Below are 24,043 nucleotides of genomic sequence, written 5' to 3' on the forward strand. Positions count from 1 at the left end.
AACTACTGAATATGCAGCAGCTACTCTTCCTGGGGTTCATTAACTACTGAATATGCAGCAGCTACTCCTCCTGGGGTTCATTAACTACTGAATATACAGCAGCTACTCTTCCCGGGGTCCATTAACTACTGAATATACAGCAGCTACTCTTCCTGGGGTTCATTAACTACTGAATATACAGCAGCTACTCTTCCTGGGGTCCATTAACTACTGAATATACAGCAGCTACTCTTCCTGGGGTCCATTAACTACAGCAGCTACTCTTCCTGGGGTTCATTAACTACAGCAGCTACTCTTCCTGGGGTTCATTAACTACTGAATATACAGCAGCTACTCTTCCTGGGGTAAAACATAAAACATACAAATACATGGCAAAGATCAGAACAGTTATAGACAAAAACAACAGAAGATATTACAATAAATTCAAAATGTTTTTTTAATCAGAGTTATATATAGGAAAGACAACAAGTGACAATACTATTTCCACACTATTTATACTGTATATACACATATTCATATTGTTATATACAGTACAGTTAAATTAGAGTTTTAGAGAGAGGAGAGGCTATGTGATACAACATGGGTTTAAATCTAAGTAACCCACAGTACCAGTCTATACATAACTGAGTAACCTACAGTACCAGTCTATACATACCTGAGTAACCTAGAGTACCAGTCTATACATACCTGAGTAACCTAGAGTACCAGTCTATACATACCTGAGTAACCTAGAGTACCAGTCTATACATACCTGAGTAACCTAGAGTACCAGTCTATACATACCTGAGTAACCTAGAGTACCAGTCTATGCATACCTGAGTAACCTACAGTACCAGTCTATACATACCTGAGTAACCTAGAGTACCAGTCTATACATACCTGAGTAACATAGAGTACCAGTCTATACATACCTGAGTTACCTACAGTACCAGTCTATACATACCTGAGTAACCTACAGTACCAGTCTATGCATACCTGAGTAACCTAGAGTACCAGTCTATACATACCTGAGTGACCTACAGTACCAGTCTATACATACCTGAGTAACCTACAGTACCAGTCTATACATACCTGAGTAACCTACAGTACCAGTCTATACATACCTGAGTAACCTACAGTACCAGTCTATACATACCTGAGTAACCTAGAGTACCAGTCTATACATACCTGAGTTACCTACAGTACCAGTCTATACCTACCTGAGTAACCTACAGTACCAGTCTATACATACCTGAGTAACCTACAGTACCAGTCTATACATACCTGAGTAACCTACCGTACCAGTCTATACATACCTGAGTAACCTAGAGTACCAGTCTATACATACCTGAGTAACCTCCAGTACCAGTCTATACATACCTGAGTAACCTAGAGTACCAGTCTATACATACCTGAGTAACCTACAGTACCAGTCTATTCATACCTGAGTAACCTAGAGTACCAGTCTATACATAACTGAGTAACCTAGAGTACCAGTCTATACATACCTGAGTAACCTAGAGTACCAGTCTATACATACCTGAGTAACCTACAGTACCAGTCTATACATACCTGAGTAACCTACAGTACCAGTCTATACATACCTGAGTAACCTACAGTACCAGTCTATACATACCTGAGTAACCTGCAGTATCAGTCTATACATACCTGAGTAACCTACAGTACCAGTCTATACATACCTGAGTAACCAAGAGTACCAGTCTATACATACCTGAGTAACCTAGAGTACCAGTCTATACATACCTGAGTAACCTAGAGTACCAGTCTATACATACCTGAGTAACCTACAGTACCAGTCTATACATACCTGAGTAACCTACAGTACCAGTCTATACATACCTGAGTAACCTACAGTACCAGTCTATACATACCTGAGTAACCTGCAGTACCAGTCTATACATACCTGAGTAACCTACAGTACCAGTCTATACATACCTGAGTAACCTAGAGTACCAGTCTATATATACCTGAGTAACTCACAGTACCAGTCTATACATACCTGAGTAACCTACAGTACCAGTCTATACATACCTGAGTAACCTAGAGTACCAGTCTATACATACCTGAGTAACCTAGAGTACCAGTCTATACATACCTGAGTAACCTACAGTACCAGTCTATACATACCTGAGTAACCTAGAGTACCAGTCTATACATACCTGAGTAACCTACAGTACCAGTCTATACATACCCGAGTAACCTAGAGTACCAGTCTATACATACCTGAGTAACCTACAGTACCAGTCTATACTTACCTGAGTAACCTACAGTACCAGTCTATACATACCTGAGTAACCTACAGTGCCAGTATATACATACCTGAGTAACCTACAGTACCAGTCTATACATACCTGAGTAACCTAGAGTACCAGTCTATACATACCTGAGTAACCTAGAGTACCAGTCTATGCATACCTGAGTAACCTACAGTACCAGTCTATACATACCTGAGTAACCTACAGTACCAGTCTATACATACCTGAGTAACCTAGAGTACCAGTCTATACATACCTGAGTAACCTACAGTACCAGTCTATACATACCTGAGTAACCTACAGTACCAGTCTATACATACCTGAGTAACCTAGAGTACCAGTCTATACATACCTGAGTAACCTACAGTACCAGTCTATACATACCCGAGTAACCTAGAGTACCAGTCTATACATACCTGAGTAACCTACAGTACCAGTCTATACATACCTGAGTAACCTAGAGTACCAGTCTATACATACCTGAGTAACCTACAGTACCAGTCTATACATACCTGAGTAACCTACAGTACCAGTCTATACATACCTGAGTAACCTACAGTACCAGTCTATACATACCTGAGTAACCTACAGTACCAGTCTATACATACCTGAGTAACCTGCAGTACCAGTCTATACATACCTGAGTAACCTAGAGTACCAGTCTATACATACCTGAGTAACCTAGAGTACCAGTCTATACCTACCTGAGTAACCTACAGTACCAGTCTATACATACCTGAGTAACCTACAGTACCAGTCTATACATACCTGAGTAACCTACAGTACCAGTCTATACATACCTGAGTAACCTAGAGTACCAGTCTATACATACCTGAGTAACCTACAGTACAGTACCAGTCTATACATACCTGAGTAACCTCCAGTACCAGTCTATACATACCTGAGTAACCTCCAGTACCAGTCTATACATACCTGAGTAACCTACAGTACCAGTCTATACATACCTGAGTAACCTACAGTACCAGTCTATACATACCTGAGTAACCTACAGTACCAGTCTATACACACCTGAGTAACCTACAGTACCAGTCTATACATACCTGAGTAACCTACAGTACCAGTCTATACATACCTGAGTAACCTAGAGTACCAGTCTATACATACCTGAGTAACCTACAGTACAGTACCAGTCTATACATACCTGAGTAACCTCCAGTACCAGTCTATACATACCTGAGTAACCTCCAGTACCAGTCTATACATACCTGAGTAACCTACAGTACCAGTCTATACATACCTGAGTAACCTACAGTACCAGTCTATACATACCTGAGTAACCTACAGTACCAGTCTATACATACCTGAGTAACCTAGAGTACCAGTCTATACATACCTGAGTAACCTACAGTACCAGTCTATACATACCTGAGTAACCTACAGTACCAGTCTATACATACCTGAGTAACCTACAGTACCAGTCTATACATACCTGAGTAACCTAGAGTACCAGTCTATACACACCTGAGTAACCTAGAGTACCAGTCTATACACACCTGAGTAACCTAGAGTACCAGTCTATACATACCTGAGTAACCTACAGTACCAGTCTATACATACCTGAGTAACCTACAGTACCAGTCTATACATACCTGAGTAACCTACAGTACCAGTCTATACATACCTGAGTAACCTAGAGTACCAGTCTATACATACCTGAGTAACCTACAGTACCAGTCTATACATACCTGAGTAACCTAGAGTACCAGTCTATACATACCTGAGTAACCTACAGTACCAGTCTATACATACCTGAGTAACCTAGAGTACCAGTCTATACATACCTGAGTAACCTACAGTACCAGTCTATACATACCTGAGTAACCTACAGTACCAGTCTATACATACCTGAGTAACCTATAGTTACTCTGGTAGCAGGTCATTCCATGATGACATGACTCTATACATAACTGAGTAACACATTAAATCTGTTTTTGGTTTGGGTACCATGAAGAAACCCATACTGGTGTGTTTGGTGAGGTATGTACAGTACCAGTCAAATGTTTGGACACACCTACTCATGCCAGGGTTTTTCTTTATTTTTTAATTATTTATACATTGTAGAATAATAGTGAAGACTTCAAAACTATGAAATAACGCATATGGAATCATGTAGTAACCAAAAAAGTGTTAAACACATCAAAATAAAGATGGCACTGAAGAACATGGCTGACATTTTACATTCTCCCAACCAATTGTGCTATTTAAAAAAAAGTTTTGTGTAACTTATTTTTAAATGTATTGTGTACATAATGTTGCTGCTACTGTCTCTTATGACCGAAAATAACTTCTGGACATCAGAACAGCGATTACTCACCGCGGATTTGAAGAAACTTTTCCTTTCAACGAGTCCGACGAGAAGGATGTCCTGCTTTCACTGGAACAAGACCAGATCCACGCCTTTTGTGTGAAGAAAAGACGGCGGAAAAGGGGCCGCAGATCGGGCAGCCTTCTGAGGATCCGTAGGTGAGGGAGTAAACTGCCACTGCCATCTTCTTGCCGACGTGCAATCATTGGAAAATAAAATTGATGACCTAAGATTAAGATTAACCAACGGGACATTAAAAACTGTAACATCTTATGTTTCACCGAGACGTGGCTGAACGACGATATGGACAATATAGAGCTGGCATGATTTTGCATGCACCGGCAGAACAGAGACGCTACCTCTGGTAAGACGAGGGGTGGGTGTGTGTGTCTATTTGTCAATAACAGCTGGTGTGCGATGTATAATATTAAAGAAGTCTCGAGATATTGCTCGCCTTAGGTAGAGTACCTCATGATAAGCTGTAGACCACACTATCTACCAAGAGAGTTCTCATCTATATTATTTGTAGCCGTCTATTTACCAAAACGAAGCTGGCACTAAGACCGCACTCAACCAACTCTATTAGCAAAGAAAATGCTCACCCAGAAGCGGCACTCCTAGTGGCCGGGGACTTTAATGCAGGCAAACTTAAATTAGTTTTAACAAATTTTTACCAGCATGTCACATGTGCAACCAGAGAAATAAAATCCTAGACCACCTTTACTCCACACACAGAGATGCATACAAAGCTCTCCCTCGCCCTCCATTTGGCAAATTTGATCATAATTATATCCTTCTGATTCTTGCTAACAAGCAAAAGCTAAATGGGGAAGTACCAGTGTCTCGCTCAATACGGAAGTGGTCAGATGACACGGATGCTACACTACAGGACTGTTTTGCACAGACTGGAATATGTTCCGAGATTCATCCTGTTGTCATTGAGGAGTACACCACCTCAGTCATCGGCTTCATCAGTAAGTGCATCGACGACGCCATACCCACTGTGACTGTACGTACATATCCCAACCAGAAGCCATGGTTTACAGGCAACATCCGCATTGAGCTAAAGGCTAGAGCTGCCGCTTTCAAGGAGCGGGACACTAATCCGGACGCTTATAAGAAATCCTGCTGTGCCCTCAGATGAACCATCAAACAAGCAACACTTCAATACAGGATTAAGATTGAATCCTACTACACTGGCTCTGACGCTCGTCGGATGTGACAGGGCTTAAAAACTATTACTGATTACAAAGGGAAACCCAGACGCGAGCTGCCCAGTGATGCGAGCCTACCTGACGAGCTAAATGCCTTTTATGCTCGCTTCGAGGCAAGCAACACTGAAGCATACACAAGAGCACCAGCTGTTCTGCATGACTGTGTGATAACGCTCTCGGTAGCCGATGTGAACAAAACCTTTAAACAGGTCAACATTCACAAAGCCGCTGGGCCAGACGGATTACCAGGACGTGTACTCAAAGCATGCACAGATCAACTGTCAAGTGTCTTCACTGACATTTTCAACCTCTCCCTGACCGAGTCTGTAATACCTACATGTTTCAAGCAGACCACCATGGTCCCTGTGCCCAGGGAAGTGAAGGTAACCTGCCTAAATCATTACCGCCCCGTGGCACTCACGTCAGTAGCCATTACATGCTTAGAAAGGCTGGTCAAAGGCTGGTCATAGCTCACATCAACAGCATCCTTCCGGACCCCCTAGACCCACTCCAATTTGCACACCGCCCCAACAGATCCACAGATGACGCAATCTCAATCACACTCCACACTGTCCTTTCTCACCTGGACAAAATGCTGTTCATTGACTACAGCTCAGCGTTCAACACCATAGTGCCCTCGAAGCTCATCACTAAGCAAAGGATCCTGGGACTAAACACCTCCCTGTGCAACTGGATCCTGGACTTCCTGACGGGCCTCCACACTGACTCTGTACCATAACACCCTGTATATAGCCTCCACATTGACTCTGTATCGTAACACCCTGTATATAGCCTCCACATTGACTCTGTACCGTAACACCCTGTATATAGCCTCCACATTGACTCTGTACCGTAATACCCTGTATATAGCCTCCACATTGACTCTGTACCGTAACACCCTGTATATAGCCTCCACACTGACTCTGTACCGTAACACCCTGTATATAGCCTCGTTATTGTTATTGTGTTACTTTCTATTATTACTTTCTATTTTAGTCTTCTTGGTAAATATTTGGTTAAGGGCTTGTAAGTAAGCATTTCATGGTAAAGTCTACACTTGTTGTATTTGGCGCATGTGACAAATAAAGTTTGGGTGGGCGGATGGATGGATGGGGTGGGAGGGTTGGTGGATGGATGGTTGGGATGGGAGGGTTGGTGGATGGTTGGGGTGGGAGGGTTGGTGGGTGGATGGTTGGGGTGGGAGGGTTGGTGGGTGGATGGTTGGGGTGGGAGGGTGGGTGGATGGTTGGGGTGGGAGGGTGGGGGTGGGAGGGTGGGTGGATGGTTGGGGTGGGAGGGTGGGTGGGTGGATGGTTGGGATGGGAGGGTTGGTGGATGGTTGGGGTGGGAGGGTTGGTGGGTGGATGGTTGGGGTGGGAGGGTGGGGGTGGGAGGGTTGGGGTGGGAGGGTGGGGGTGGGAGGGTTGGGGTGGGAGGGTGGGTGGATGGATGGTTGGGGTGGGAGGGTTGGGGTGGGAGGGTTGGGGTGGGAGGGTTGGGGTGGGAGGGTTGGGGTGGGAGGGTGGGGGTGGGAGGGTGGGGGTGGGAGGGTGGGTGGGTGGATGGTTGGGATGGGAGGGTTGGTGGATGGTTGGGGTGGGAGGGTTGGTGGGTGGATGGTTGGGGTGGGAGGGTTGGTGGATGGTTGGGGTGGGTGGGTGGATGGGGTGGGAGGGTTGGTGGGTGGATGGTTGGGGTGGGAGGGTTGGGGTGGGAGGGTTGGGGTGGGAGGGTTGGGGTGGGAGGGTTGGGGTGGGAGGGTTGGTGGGTGGGTGGGGGTGGGAGGGTGGGGGTGGGAGGGTTGGGGTGGGTGGGTGGGGGTGGGAGGGTTGGGGTGGGAGGGTTGGGGTGGGAGGGTGGGGGTGGGAGGGTTGGGGTGGGAGGGTTGGGGTGGGAGGGTTGGGGTGGGAGGGTTGGTGGGTGGGTGGGGGTGGGAGGGTTGGGGTGGGTGGGTGGGGGTGGGAGGGTTGGGGTGGGAGGGTTGGGGTGGGAGGGTTGGTGGGTGGGTGGGTGGTTGGGGTGGGTGGTTGGGAGGGTGGGAGGGTGGGTGGATGGTTGGATGGGGTGGGAGGGTTGGTGGATGGTTGGGGTGGGAGGGTTGGTGGATGGTTGGGGTGGGAGGGTGGGTGGATGGATGGATGGGGTGGGAGGGTTGGTGGATGGTTGGGTGGATGGGTGGGTGGGTGGATGGATGGGTGGATGGGTGGGTGGATGGGTGGGTGGATGGATGGGTGGGTGGATGGGTGGGTGGATGGGTGGATGGGCGGGAGGGTGGGTGGGCGTTATTGTTTGAGACAACAGTAACGATATATACTTCATAGGAGGATGAAAATAAGCATTTTAACTGTATTGATATCAACATATTTAATTTCCAAGTATTTAGAAATGTGGATCAAGTTTAATACTTATATATATTGGACATATTAGTACTCTTATGTTTTGATTCTAGAACTCCTGACAAGTTGAATCATCAACATGGACTCAGCCAATTAAAGGAGAAAACTGAAAAATGATGATCACAAAAATGTCAATGTTTATTACTTCAGCTTGAGCTTTACAACATGTGATTATCTTGATTAGGTATAAATATCAAGTACACTGCATCACCAAAAGTATGTGGACACCTGCTCGTCGAACATCTCATTCAAAATCATGGTCATTCATATGTAGTTGGTCCCCCCTTCACTTCTATAACAGCCTCCACTCTTCTGGGAAGGCTTTCCACTAGATGTAGGAACATTGCTGCTATAACAGCCGCCACTCTTCTGGGAAGGCTTTCCACTAGATGTTGGAACATTGCTGCTATAACAGCCTCCACTCTTCTGGGAAGGCTTTCCACTAGATGATGGAACATTGCTGTTATAACAGCCTCCACTCTTCTGGGAAGGCTTTCCACTAGATGTTGGAACATTGCTGCTATAACAGCCTCCACTCTTCTGGGAAGGCTTTCCACTAGATGTAGGAACATTGCTGCTATAACAGCCTCCACTCTTCTGGGAAGGCTTTCCACTAGATGTTGGAACATTGCTGCTATAACAGCCTCCAGTCTTTTGGGAAGGCTTTCCACTAGATGTTGGAACATTGCTGCTATAACAGCCTCCACTCTTCTGGGAAGGCTTTCCACTAGATGTTGGAACATTGCTGCTATAACAGCCTCCACTCTTCTGGGAAGGCTTTCCACTAGATGTTGGAACATTGCTGCAGGGACTTGCTTCCATTCAGCCACAAGAGCATTAGTGAGGTCGGGCACCGATGTTGGGCGATTAGGCCTGGATCGCAGTCAGCATTACAATTCATCCCAAAGGTGTTCAATGGGGTTGAGGTCAGGGCTCTGTGCAGGCCAGTCAAGTTCTTCCACACCGATCTCGACAAACCATTTCTGTACGGACCTCTCTTTGTGCACAGGAGCATTGTCATGCTGAAACAGGAAATGGTCTTCCCCAAACTGTTGCCACCAAGTTGGAAGTACAGAATCATCTAGAATGTCATTGTATGCTGTATCGTTAAGATTTCCCTTCACTGGAACTAAGGGGTCCGAACCATGAAAAACAGCCCCAGACCATTATTCCTCCTCCACCAAACTTTACAGTTGGCACTATGCATTACGGCAGAAAGCTTTCTCCTGGCATCTGCCAAACCCAGATTCGTCCATTGGACTGCCAGATGGTGAAGCGTGATTCATCACTCCAGAGAACGCGTTTCCACTGCTCCAGAGCTTTACACCATTCCAGGCGACGCTCGGCATTGAGCTTGGTGATCAGAGGCTTGTGTGCGGGTGCTCGGCCATGGAAACCCATTTCATGAAGCTCCCGACGAAGAGTTCATGTGCTGACGTTGCTTCCAGAAGCAGTTTAAGTTCCAAACTGCTTCTAGAAGCAACTGAGGACAGACGATTTTTATGCGCTTCAGCGCTCGGTGGTCCCGTTCTGTGAGCTTGTGTGGCCTACCACTTCGTGGCTGAGCCGTTGTTGCTTCTAGGCGTTTCCACTACACAATAACGACACAATAACAGCACTTACAGTTGACCGGGGCAGCTCTAGCAGGGCAGAAATTTGACAAACTGACTTGTTTGAAAGGTGGCATCCTATGACGGTGCCAAGTTGAAAGTCACTGAGCTCTTCATCCTACTGCCACTGTTTGTCTATGGAGATTGCATGGGTGTGTGCTTGGTTTAATACACCTGTCAGCAATGGGTGTGGCTGAAATAGCCGAATACGCTCATTTGAAGGGGTGTCCACATACTTAGTGTAGATATAGTGTAGATATCGTGTAGATATAGTGTAGATATACTAAATGAAAAATAAAGATAACTGATTGTTATTCAGATCTCAAACTTCATTGTTTGAGAGACATTTTCGAAAAAGAAAAAAAATGAATTGAATTATGAAATGAATGACATGACATAATGCATTATTTACATCACAAAAAAAAAACATTTTGATATCGGTGAACATTTCTAAGTAAAAGAGAAATAAAAGTTACAACGCCAGCATGTTGTTTTCAGAAATCAGCTTCATTTCCAACATGAAGATCAATGTTATAAAGAATGATGGGAAAAAACTTTGGAGAACCGTAAATGAAATTATGGGCAGAAAGACAAATTCAACTCCATCTTTCATCGAATTAGATGGCTTATTCATCACAAAACCAATTGATGTTGCCAATTATTTTAATGATTACTTCACAGTCAAAGTGGTCAAACTTATGCAGGAAATGCCAACAACAAATAGTGAGCCTTCATATTCAAGCATAAAAAATAAAAATAAAATGAAAGAAAACCATTGCAAGTTTGAATTTTGTAAAGTTAGTGTGGGAGAGGTGGAAAGATTATTGTTAACGATCAATAATGACAAAGCTCCTGGCATTGACAACTTAGATGGACAGCTACTGAGGATGGTAGCTGACTCTATAGCCACTCCTATCTGTCATATTTTTAATCTGAGCCGAGAGGAAAGTCTTTGTCCTCAGGCCTGGAGGGAAGCCAAAGTTATTGGTTACTGGTTCTAACAGCAGGCCTATCAGCTCTTAGCAAACTGTTGGAACAAATGGTTTTTCACCAAATACAATGCTCTTTCTCTGTAAACAAATTAACAACAGACTTTCAGCATGCTTGTAGAGAAGGGCACTCAACATGTACTGCAATGGACACTAATGACTGATGATTGGTTGAAAGAAATTGATAAAAAGATTGTGGGAGCTGTAGTGTTAGATTTCAGTACAGCCTTTGACATTATTGACCAGAACCTTTTGTTGAGAAAGCGTATGTGTTATGGCTTTTCAACCTCTGCCATATTGTGAACTCAGAGCTATCTATCTAATAGAACTCAGAGGGTTTTCTTTAATGGAAGCTTCTCTAATGTCAAAACATATAAAGTGTGGTGTACCGCAGGGCAGCTCTCTAGGCCCTCTACTCTTTTCAATTTTTACCAATGACCTGACACTGGTATTAAACAAAGCATGTGTGTCCATGTATGCTGATGATTCACCCATATACGCATCAGCAACCACAGCTAATGAAGTCACTGAAACCCTTAACAGAGAGTTGCAGTCTGTTTTGGAATGGATGGCCCAGTAATAAACTGGTCCTGAACATCTCTAAAACTAAGAGCATTGTATTTGGTAGAAATCATTCCCTAAGTTCTAGACCTCAGCTGAATATGGTAATGAATGGTGTGTCTGTTGAACAAGTTGAGGAGACTAAATTACTTGGTGTTCCCTTAGACTTTAAACTGTCGTGGTCAAAACATATAGAATCAATGGGGAGAGGTCTGTCCGTAACAAAGAGATGCTCTGCTTTTTTGACACCGTACTCCAAAAAGCAAGTCCTACAGGCTCTACTTCTGTCTTATCTTGATTATTGTCCCGTCGTGTGATTGCTGCAAAGAAAGACCTAGTTAAACTACTGCTTTCGCAACAGTTAATGGGGATACTAATAAGATGCCAAAATTCCCAATATTTTGCTGATATGGAAAAGATGAAATCAGAATCGGGAGTGATCTTGTCTCAGAAACAAAACATCATGTAATTTCTCTGTAATTGTGTCCATAAAGTGGACTCTGATGCTGATTACTGTCAGCATCAGAGTCCATACTGTACTCAGTCCATACTGTACTCAGTGTGTACAGTATGTACATTCAGCGACTCAGTGTGTACAGTATGTACATTCGAGTACATGACCCAGGCGACTCCAAAGATGCTGTGATTCAGTGTCGTCATGGTCACCACGTCAGCTGAGAACACACAAAACAAAACACTTTCACCAGTTTTCCTCTCCATAAAACGGGAACTGTCCCTTTAAACAGCTACTACCGTACACTCGTTAAATGATAAACACCTTGTACTGTGTCTGTGTGGTTATTACACTGTCTGTGTGGGTATTACACTGTCTGTGTGGGTATTACACTGTCTGTGTGGGTATTACACTGTCTGTGTGGGTATTACACTGTCTGTGTGGTAATTACACTGTCTGTGTGGGTATTACACTGTCTGTGTGGGTATTACACTGTCTGTGTGGGTATTACACTGTCTGTGTGGGTATTACACTGTCTGTGTGGTCACTAAACTGTCTGTGTGGTCACTGGACACTAAACTGTCTCTGTGGTCACTAAACTGTCTGTGTGGTCACTAAAATGTCTGTGTGGTCACTAAACCGTCTGTGTGGTCACTAAACTGTCTGTGTGGTCACTAAACTGTCTGTGTGGTCACTAAAATGTCTGTGTGGTCACTAAACTGTCTGTGTGGTCACTAAAATGTCTCTGTGGTCACTAAACTGCCTGTGTGGTCACTAAAATGTCTGTGTGGTCACTAAACTGTCTGTGTGGTCACTAAACTGTCTGTGTGGTCACTAAACTGTCTGTGTGGTCACTAAACCGTCTGTGTGGTCACTAAACTGTCTGTGTGGTCACTAAACTGTCTGTGTGGTCACTGGACACTAAACTGTCTGTGTGCTCACTAAACTGTCTGTGTAGACACTAAACTGTCTGTGTGGTCACTAAACTGTCTGTGTGGTCAATAAACTGCCTGTGTGGTCACTAAACTGTCTGTGTGGTCACTAAACTGTCTGTGTGGACACTAAACTGTCTGTGTGCTCACTAAACTGTCTGTGTGGACACTAAACTGTTTGTGTGGACACTAAACTGTCTGTGTGGTCACTAAACTGTCTGTGTGGTCACTAAACTGTCTGTGTGGTCACTAAACTGTCTGTGTGGTCACTAAACTGTCTGTGTGGTCACTAAACTGTCTGTGTGGACACTAAACTGTCTGTGTGGACACTAAACTGTCTGTGTGGTCACTAAACTGTCTGTGTGGACACTAAACTGTCTGTGTGATCATTAAACTGTCTGTGTGGACACTAAACTGTCTGTGTGGACACTAAACTGTCTGTGTGGACACTAAACTGTCTGTGTGGACACTAAACTGTCTGTGTGGACACTAAACTGTCTGTGTGGTCACTAAACTGTCTGTGTGGTCACTAAACTGTCTGTGTGGTCATTAAACTGTCTGTGTGGACACTAAACTGTCTGTGTGGACACTAAACTCACCAATCAGAGAGCTCTATATGACATCAGCGCTGTTAGACCCCGGCGTCTCATTGGTTCTCTGCAGCCAGCGGTCTTTGTGTTGGGTGTGGCCAAAACCCTCGTCGTAGTTCCCTTTCCTCCTGAACAGCTGCTGGTAGTGGAATACACAGTAGAACTCCCCGTACAGAGGAGCATAGCTGTGCATGCTACACACACACACACACACACACACACACACACACACACACACACACACACACACACACACACACACACACACACACACACACACACACACACACACACACACACACACACACACACACACACACACACACACACACACACAGTGGGTGATGAATTTACATTCACTAAAGTGTTGGGTGAATAATCAAGATGGATGACATATGTTTGATTAGTTTCCAAAGTTGAGCTGATCTCATTGTCTCACCTGAGCTTCTTCTGACAGTGTTTACAGCAGAAACAGTTCTTGTGAAATATGAATTTATCAGCGGTCATTTTCTCCATAGGATAGACTGGCTTCAGACAGGATGAACACACGTCCTGTTTACACGGCAGGAACTGGAGGGACAGGGATGTGTGTTATTACGCTAATATGATCAGGGTAGCAACATTCCGCTAACCTGAAATACTGGTTGGAAGATTCCCGGAATCGGAATAAGCAGAGAAATCTGTAATCCTCCAACCAGGATTTCTGTAAAACAATATAATTTTGGGAAAGTTAGCGTCATTTTGCAACCCTAGATATGAGCTATTACATGGCAAACTGCTGTAATGCCAAGATGAACTAGAGCAGTGCTTCTCAATTATTTTCTGTTACGCCCCCCCCCTAGGAAGAAGTAAACATTTTGCGCCCCCCAACTCTCCGCCGCGACTGTAAATAGTATAATTTGTCTATAAAATTGTTATAAGTACACCTCTGCATAACATTGTATCCTTATTAACATTAAAGAAAAAGAAAAAGAAAGAAATATAGATCAACTTACAACAAAGAATAACTTTATTGACATTGTTTTTTAGTCTGTAACAGAAAAGACTTAAAGTACATCGATTTGCCTGAAATAAAAAATAAAAATTCAAGCCTTATTTAAACTGTAGACATTTTTTTACCATTTGACACTGAAAAATTAAATATAATCAATAAATAATAAATTCAAATTGATCAGCAACATTAACTCAGGAGCACAATATATGAAATTCTTTGACCTATAAAACAAAAATGAATAAAACAATTTGTGCTGATTTTTCAAAATCAAAATGAGGAAGTCATAGTTTTTATTTTTGCAGCACTTGCGTCATCCTGCATGACAGAGACCATGTCTAATGCTGCAGGCAGTATCAGCTCTGCTATGGAGTGTTTTTTTTGCACTGAGCAATTTGGTATGCCACCTTATATGATGCTAACAGTGCTCGCTGGTTTGCTGAAGTAGCATTCACAAAGCGGGACGATTGTTGGCAATATTCGGCACGTTTTCGCTGAAAAAACTCAAGCGGCTTATCAGCGTGATTGGGGTGTATAATGTCTTTAAGTGATGCCTTCATTTATTTGGCTTCATGCTGTCCGCTGCCAACATTTTTAGACACAGTAAACATACCGGTCTTTCCTCGTCTCCCAACGTAGTCACAGTGAAGCCAAGCGCTACATACGCGTCGTCATATTTCTTTGTGTTAACTTTCGGGAGACTTACGTTTGTCTCATTATCTCCGTCTCTCTCCGCTTTCTTATCATCCCTGTTAAATATTTTTCCATGGTGTCTCTTAGGGGTTTGTTATCTGTACTTCATATCTTCTGCTCTGTGCTGTGTGCTCTTGTTCGGTGAAAAAAAAAAATACTCCCTGCAGCAAAAAAAGCATGTTCCCCGGGGTCACACGCGCCCCCCCTTGGCATCGCTCCGAGCCCCCCCAGGGGGGCGCGCCCCACTATTTGAGAAGGACTGAACTAGAGAAACGCTAATTGTTTAATGATGAAGTCAAAGACTGAAAACAATGAATGGCCTCTATGAATTGAATGTTCTTTGACTAGAGATCTGACTCCTGTTGCAACATGATAGAGATCTGACTCCAACATGACAGAGATCTGACTCCAACATGATAGAGATCTGACTCCTGTTACAACATGACAGAGATCTGACTCCAACATGACAGAGATCTGACTCCAACATGATAGAGATCTGACTCCAACATGACAGAGATCTGACTCCAACATGACAGAGATCTGACTCCTGTTACAACATGATAGAGATCTGACTCCAACATGATAGAGATCTGACTCCTGTTACAACATGATAGAGATCTGACTCCAACATGATAGAGATCTGACTCCTGTTGCAACATGATAGAGATCTGACTCCAACATGACAGAGATCTGACTCCTGTTGTAACATGATAGAGATCTGACTCCTGTTACAACATGATAGAGATCTGACTCCTGTTACAACATGATAGAGATCTGACTCCAACATGACAGAGATCTGACTCCTGTTACAACATGATAGAGATCTGACTCCTGTTACAACATGACAGAGATCTGACTCCAACATGACAGAGATCTGACTACAACATGACAGAGATCTGACTCCAACATGATAGAGATCTGACTCCAACATGACAGAGATCTGACTCCTGTTGCAACATGATAGAGATCTGACTCCTGTTCCAACATGATAGAGATCTGACTCCTGTTACAACATGATAGAGATCTGACTCCTGTTGTAACATGACAGAGATCTGACTCCAACATGATAGAGATCTGACTCCTGTTCCAACATGATAGAGATCTGACTCCTGTTACAACATGACAGAGATCTGACTACAACATGACAGAGATCTGACTCCAACATGATAGAGATCTGACTCCAACATGACAGAGATCTGACTCCTGTTACAACATGACAGAGATCTGACTCCTGTTACAACATGACAGAGATCTGACTCCTGTTGCAACATGATAGAGATCTGACTCCAACATGACAGAGATCTGACTCCTGTTGCAACATGATAGAGATCTGACTCCAACATGATAGAGATCTGACTCCTGCTGCAACATGACAGAGATCTGACTCCAACATGACAGAGATCTGACTCCTGTTGTAACATGATAGAGATCTGACTCCTGTTACAACATGATAGAGATCTGACTCCAACATGATAGAGATCTGACTCCTGCTGCAACATGACAGAGATCTGACTCCAACATGACAGAGATCTGACTCCTGCTGCAACATGACAGAGATCTGACTCCTGTTACAACATGATAGAGATCTGACTCCAACATGATAGAGATCTGACTCCAACATGACAGAGATCTGACTCCTGCTGCAACATGATAGAGATCTGACTCCTGTTGCAACATGATAGAGATCTGACTCCTGTTCCAACATGATAGAGATCTGACTCCTGTTACAACATGATAGAGATCTGACTCCTGTTGTAACATGATAGAGATCTGACTCCTGTTACAACATGACAGAGATCTGACTCCTGTTGTAACATGATAGAGATCTGACTCCTGTTGTAACATGATAGAGATCTGACTCCTGTTACAACATGATAGAGATCTGACTCCTGTTACAACATGATAGAGATCTGACTCCAACATGATAGAGATCTGACTCCTGTTGTAACATGACAGAGATCTGACTCCTGTTGCAACATGATAGAGATCTGACTCCTGTTGCAACATGATAGAGATCTGACTCCTGTTGCAACATGACAGAGATCTGACTCCTGTTACAACATGACAGAGATCTGACTCCTGTTACAACATGATAGAGATCTGACTCCTGTTACAACATGATAGAGATCTGACTCCAACATGATAGAGATCTGACTCCTGTTGCAACATGATAGAGATCTGACTCCTGTTACAACATGATAGAGATCTGACTCCAACATGACAGAGATCTGACTCCAACATGATAGAGATCTGACTCCTGTTACAACATGACAGAGATCTGACTCCTGTTGCAACATGATAGAGATCTGACTCCTGTTGCAACATGATAGAGATCTGACTCCAACATGATAGAGATCTGACTCCTGTTGCAACATGACAGAGATCTGACTCCTGTTGCAACATGATAGAGATCTGACTCCTGTTGCAACATGACAGAGATCTGACTCCAACATGATAGAGATCTGACTCCTGTTACAACATGATAGAGATCTGACTCCTGTTCCAACATGATAGAGATCTGACTCCTGTTGTAACATGATAGAGATCTGACTCCTGTTGCAACATGACAGAGATCTGACTCCTGTTACAACATGATAGAGATCTGACTCCTGTTGCAACATGATAGAGATCTGACTCCAACATGATAGAGATCTGACTCCTGTTGCAACATGATAGAGATCTGACTCCTGTTGCAACATGATAGAGATCTGACTCCAACATGACAGAGATCTGACTCCAACATGACAGAGATCTGACTCCAACATGATAGAGATCTGACTCCTGTTCCAACATGATAGAGATCTGACTCCAACATGACAGAGATCTGACTCCAACATGATAGAGATCTGACTCCTGTTCCAACATGATAGAGATCTGACTCCAACATGACAGAGATCTGACTCCAACATGATAGAGATCTGACTCCTGTTGTAACATGATAGAGATCTGACTCCAACATGACAGAGATCTGACTCCTGTTACAACATGACAGAGATCTGACTCCTGTTGCAACATGATAGAGATCTGACTCCTGTTACAACATGACAGAGATCTGACTCCAACATGATAGAGATCTGACTCCAACATGACAGAGATCTGACTCCTGTTGCAACATGATAGAGATCTGACTCCTGTTACAACATGATAGAGATCTGACTCCTGTTGCAACATGACAGAGATCTGACTCCTGTTACAACATGATAGAGATCTGACTCCTGTTGTAACATGACAGGGATCTGACTCCAACATGATAGAGATCTGACTCCTGTTGCAACATGATAGAGATCTGACTCCAACATGATAGAGATCTGACTCCAACATGACAGAGATCTGACTCCAACATGACAGAGATCTGACTCCAACATGATAGAGATCTGACTCCTGTTGTAACATGACAGAGATCTGACTCCTGTTGCAACATGATAGAGATCTGACTCCTGTTGTAACATGATAGAGATCTGACTCCTGTTACAACATGATAGAGATCTGACTCCTGTTGTAACATGACAGGGATCTGACTCCAACATGATAGAGATCTGACTCCTGTTGCAACATGATAGAGATCTGACTCCTGTTACAACATGACAGAGATCTGACTCCTGTTGCAACATGATAGAGATCTGACTCCAACATGATAGAGATCTTACTCCTGTTGCAACATGACAGAGATCTGACTCCTGTTGTAACATGACAGAGATCTGACTCCTGTTACAACATGATAGAGATCTGACTCCTGTTACAACATGATAGAGATCTGACTCCTGTTGCAACATGATAGAGATCTGACTCCTGTTGCAACATGATAGAGATCTGACTCCTGTTACAACATGATAGAGATCTGACTCCTGTTCCAACATGATAGAGATCTGACTCCTGTTGCAACATGATAGAGATCTGACTCCTGTTGCAACATGATAGAGATCTGACTCCAACATGATAGAGATCTGACTCCTGTTGCAACATGACAGAGATCTGACTCCTGTTCCAACATGACAGAGATCTGACTCCTGTTCCAACATGACAGAGATCTGACTCCTGTTCCAACATGACAGAGATCTGACTCCTGTTGCAACATGACAGAGATCTGACTCAGGCCCAGGTGAGTGTCTCAAGCTCTGATTCTTCACCGGCCCAGGTGAGTGTCTAGGTGTGTTGATCTCACGTCCTGCAGAACCATTCCTCTCTGCAGGTATAGTACTTTGGCCTGCCTGTCCTTGGCAAAGTGGCTGCTCCTTTTTGTTGTACACAGCTCTGGTTGGCCGAGAACATGCTCTTCAGTTTCTTCACATCAACTGGGACTCCGGATCATTCTGCTCCATAGAGTCCTCTGGTTGTTGTTGAAGAGAATGTGTCTTTGGCTCTGTGTAGACACCCGTTACAATGTCAGTCTGCTTCTGGAGTTCCTCCTCTCTGGCTGGACTTGCAGGTTCTTTAGATGCTCCAGATCACCCTTCTCAACGCAGCTCCTAAAATAACTGTGACATTCCCCTTGACCTCATGTCTGTAATAGGCTGGGGCTGAGAGGTTCTGACTGGTGGCCAAGACACAGCTGACGGTTGACTACACATCGCCTCTCCTCACGTCACTAGTCTCTGTTTTATTCTTGTCTCCTCCTGCAGCTACGTCTAGGACGTTTGTTTCCGTCCTCTGTTCCTGCGGGTGGGAGGTACCTCTCCACCTCTCCTTCAGAGTGGTTGTTCAAGGAGTTAACGGTGACCTCAGCCCGTTCCTGACCATCCTCCTGTATAACTACCCCTTTCATCAGAGAGCTGTCCTGACTGAGGATGTCCTCAATGAGTTGGAGAATGTTAGCTGTTCTGAACTCTTTATCTTTAAAACCAGATGTACCTGAGAGACAGGTACTGTCACCATGGTGACCTCCACGTTCCCCTGCTTGTCATTCTTCAGGTAAACTACCTGAGGCTTAAGGGTTGTCCGGGGCAACAGCTGGAGTATAAAGTTCTTAACCCTGCCCTCAGCCACCTCATCCTGTTCTATCTCTGGTCTCAGGATGGAGTCAGCCCGTAACTTGCCTTCTTTTTTTTTCTTTCTTTTTTTTTCACCCCTTTTCTCCCCAATTTTCGTGGTATCCAATCGCTAGTAATTACTATCTTGTCTCATCGCTACAACTCCCGTACGGGCTCGGGAGAGACGAAGGTCGAAAGCCACGCGTCCTCCGAAGCACAACCCAACCAAGCCGCACTGCTTCTTCACACAGCGCGCCTCCAACCCGGAAGCCAGCCGCACCAATGTGTCGGAGGAAACACTGTGCACCTGGCCCCCTTGGTTAGTGCGCACTGCGCCCGGCCCGCCACAGGAGTCGCTGGAGCGCGATGAGACAAGGATATCCCTACCGGCCAAACCCTCCCTAACCCGGATGACGCTAGCCCAATTGTGCGTCGCCCCACGGACCTCCCGGTCGCGGCCGGCTGCGACAGAGCCTGGGCGCAAACCCAGAGACTCTGGTGGCGCAGCTAGCACTGCGATGCAGTGCCCTAGACCACTGTGCCACCCGGGAGGCCGTACCTTGCCTTCTGACCACTTCTTGTCTCTCTACCCTCGATGATGGATCCGTGGGAGTGGATGACGTTGAAGTGATGGAGAGAGTTCATTGTGTTGATGATGCTCTCTGCCACTGTCTCTATCTCCACTCTGTTCTGGAGGTTGAGCTGAGCTATTGTTAGGAACAGCTGAGCTCTGTTCCTAACAATAGCCTCTAACACCAACATCTCCTTCTGGACCCTTATATCTGGAGCTAGGTCACCTGGAGGTGAATGGTTATTCTGAGGCTTTGGTTCCTACAGATGTGATGGACATCCTGTTATGTGATTGACTGTGGAGACTCCTTTATGCTGTAGCTGGACCTTTCTCCCAAAGACGTGTTTGACTGTGGAGACCCCTTCATGTTGTAGCTGGACCTTTCTCCCAAAGACGTGTTTGACTGTGGAGACCCCTTGATGGACCTCACTAAGTGTGTGCATTGTTACATCTGACATCCAGAACTTCTCCTCTTTCTCCTCTCCTCTCCTCTTCCTGCTTTTGATCACTCTCTGTACTGTCTTACTGCTTCTCTTCTCAAACACTTGTTTTCTCTTATGAATTGCTCCTCACTTGTCCTCTGACATGATGGCCTTGTTCAGGGCTACAAGTTCATCTTGGCTGGCCAACAGGGTGTCGAGCTGCTGGCTCTCAAACAGCCTCCTAGCAGACTGGACGTCCATTGTGATCAACTCCTCCTCCTCACACCCAGTAAGTTCCCCATGAGCAGCGTCAGCCCTCTCCACCTTGTCCGTGGCTCCGTTAACCCTCTCCTCCTGAATGTTCTGGCTATCCAATGGCTGCTCAAACAAAGCTGATGTTCTCTTCACGTTTCCCCAAACCCCAGCCCCAACTCCAACCCCAGCTCCAACCCAACCCCAGCTCCAAACAAGTCACTAAGATACTCCTTTGCAAACATCTTCTACAAATCAAGTCATATTATGTTAGCTGAACTCCAGACAGTCTGTTAGCTGAACTCCAAACATTCTGTTAGTTGAACTCCAAACATTCTGTTAGTTGAACTCCAAACATTCTGTTAGTTGAACTCCAAACATTCTGTTAGTTGAACTCCAAACATTCTGTTAGTTGAACTGCAAACATTCTGTTAGTTGAACTGCAAACATTCTGTTAGTTGAACTGCAAACATTCTGTTAGTTGAACTCCAAACATTCTGTTAGTTGAACTCCAAACATTCTGTTAGTTGAACTCCAAACATTCTGTTAGTTGAACTCCAAACATTCTGTTAGTTGAACTCCAAACATTCTGTTAGTTGAACTCCAAACATTCTGTTAGTTGAACTGCAAACATTCTGTTAGTTGAACTCCAAACATTCTGTTAGTTGAACTGCAAACATTCTGTTAGTTGAACTGCAAACATTCTGTTAGTTGAACTCCAAACATTCTGTTAGTTGAACTGCAAACATTCTGTCAGTTGAACTCCAAACATTCTGTTAGTTGAACTCCAAACATTCTGTTAGTTGAACTGCAAACATTCTGTTAGTTGAACTTCAAACATTCTGTTAGTTGAACTCCAAACATTCTGTTAGTTGAACTGCAAACATTCTGTTAGTTGATCTCCAAACATTCTGTTAGTTGAACTCCAAACATTCTGTTAGTTGAACTCCAAACATTCTGTTAGTTGAACTCCAAACATTCTGTCAGTTGAACTCCAAACATTCTGTCAGTTGAACTCCAAACATTCTGTTAGTTGAACTCCAAACATTCTGTTAGTTGAACTCCAAACATTCTGTTAGTTGAACTCCAAACATTCTGTTAGTTGAACTCCAAACATTCTGTTAGTTGAACTCCAAACATTCTGTTAGTTGAACTCCAAACATTCTGTTAGTTGAACTCCAAAACATTCTGTTAGTTGAACTGCAAACATTCTGTTAGTTGAACTGCAAACATTCTGTTAGTTGAACTCCAAAACAATCGGTGCCGTAAGTCACAGTCCTCAGTGAAAGCAGGCTTATCCGTATTTTTCTATGTTTGTGTAACGGGTGACGCTCTCCTCATCCTCGGACGAGGTGAGGAGAGAGGGATCTGAAGACCAAAACGCAGGCTTTGGGAAATAAGCCATCTTTATTAAACAACGATGATGGCAAACACGAAACGAAACAAAACACTTTCAAACTACAAAATAACAAAACGACGTTGCCAAACCCTGAACATAAACTTACATAACTAAACATAAACTTACGTACAGGAAACAGACGACATCGAAACGAAAACGAAACAAACAAACGCTACAGTCCAGTGTGGTACGAACAAACATACTGACACAGGAGACAATCACCCACAAACAAACAGTGAGAATGCCCTACCTAAATATGACTCTTAATTAGAGGCAAACGCAAACCACCTGCCTCTAATCAAGAGCCATACCAGGCAAACCGAAACCAACATAGAAACAGATAACATAGAATGCCCACCCAACCTCACGTCCTGACCAACTAACACACAAAAACTAACATAAATAGGTCAGGAACGTGACAGTACCCCCCCCCACAAGGTGCGAACTCCGGACGCACCAGCACAAAGTCTAGAGGAGGGTCTGGGTGGGCATCTAACCACGGTGGTGGCTCAGGCTCCGGGCGCGGTTCCCACCCCACCATAATCCATCCTAGCCCCCTCCCTTCAAGAATGTCCACCCTCTTACTTCCCCCACAAAATCCTCCTAATAACATATCTAATAATGACAATAACGGGACAGAGAGATAAACCAAGACAGAGGGATAGATAAGACTATAGAGGTAGATAAAGATAGAGAGGGAGATCAGGATAGAGGGGCAACTCCGGACTGAAAGGCAACTCCGGACAGAGAGACAGCTCTGGACTGATGGGCAGTTCTGGGTATCTAGCCTTTTCAGGCTGAAGGGCAGCTCATGGCTGACTGACGACTCTCGATGCTCATGGCTGGCTGACGGCTCTCGACGCTCATGGCAGGCTGACGGCTCTCGACGCTCATGGCAGGCTGACGGCTCTCGACGCTCATGGCAGGCTGACGGCTCTCGACGCTCATGGCAGGCTGACGGCTCTCGACGCTCATGGCGCTCTGACGGCTCTGGCTGCTCATGGCGCTCTGACGGCTCTGGCTGCTCATGGCGCTCTGACGGCTCTGGCTGCTCATGGCGCTCTGACGGCTCTGGCTGCTCATGGCGCTCTGACGGCTCTGGCTGCTCATGGCGCTCTGACGGCTCTGGCTGCTCATGGCGCTCTGACGGCTCTGGCTGCTCATGGCGCTCTGACGGCTCTGGCTGCTCATGGCGCTCTGGCAGATCCTGTCTGGTTGGCGGCTCTGGCAGATCCTGTCTGGTTGGCGGCTCTGGCAGATCCTGTCTGGTTGGCGGCTCTGGCAGATCCTGTCTGGTTGGCGGCTCTGGCAGATCCTGTCTGGTTGGCGGCTCTGGCAGATCCTGTCTGGTTGGCGGCTCTGGCAGATCCTGTCTGGTTGGCGGCTCTGGCAGATCCTGTCTGGTTGGCGGCTCTGGCAGA

At 44.8% G+C, this 24,043-nt stretch overlaps 1 protein-coding gene across 4 annotated transcripts in view; it reads right to left on the bottom strand.

Annotated features, from left to right (window-relative positions):
* Positions 1-8,305: 8,305 nt before the first annotated feature.
* Positions 8,306-24,043, bottom strand: part of LOC129858923 (LIM domain and actin-binding protein 1-like) — an 84,119-nt gene continuing 68,381 nt past the window's right edge. For all 4 annotated transcript variants that reach the window (XM_055928159.1, XM_055928158.1, XM_055928161.1 and 1 more), the window contains exons 8-10: positions 13,767-13,897; positions 13,337-13,521; positions 8,306-12,025 (exon numbers count right to left, since the gene is read on the bottom strand). In XM_055928159.1, the coding sequence (XP_055784134.1) occupies positions 13,350-13,521; positions 13,767-13,897 (303 nt within the window). In that variant the 3' untranslated portion in view covers positions 8,306-12,025; positions 13,337-13,349. The remainder of the gene's footprint in view (positions 12,026-13,336; positions 13,522-13,766; positions 13,898-24,043) is intronic.

This window comes from Salvelinus fontinalis, chromosome 7 (assembly GCF_029448725.1).
Source record: "Salvelinus fontinalis isolate EN_2023a chromosome 7, ASM2944872v1, whole genome shotgun sequence".
Taxonomy (NCBI): domain Eukaryota; kingdom Metazoa; phylum Chordata; class Actinopteri; order Salmoniformes; family Salmonidae; genus Salvelinus; species Salvelinus fontinalis.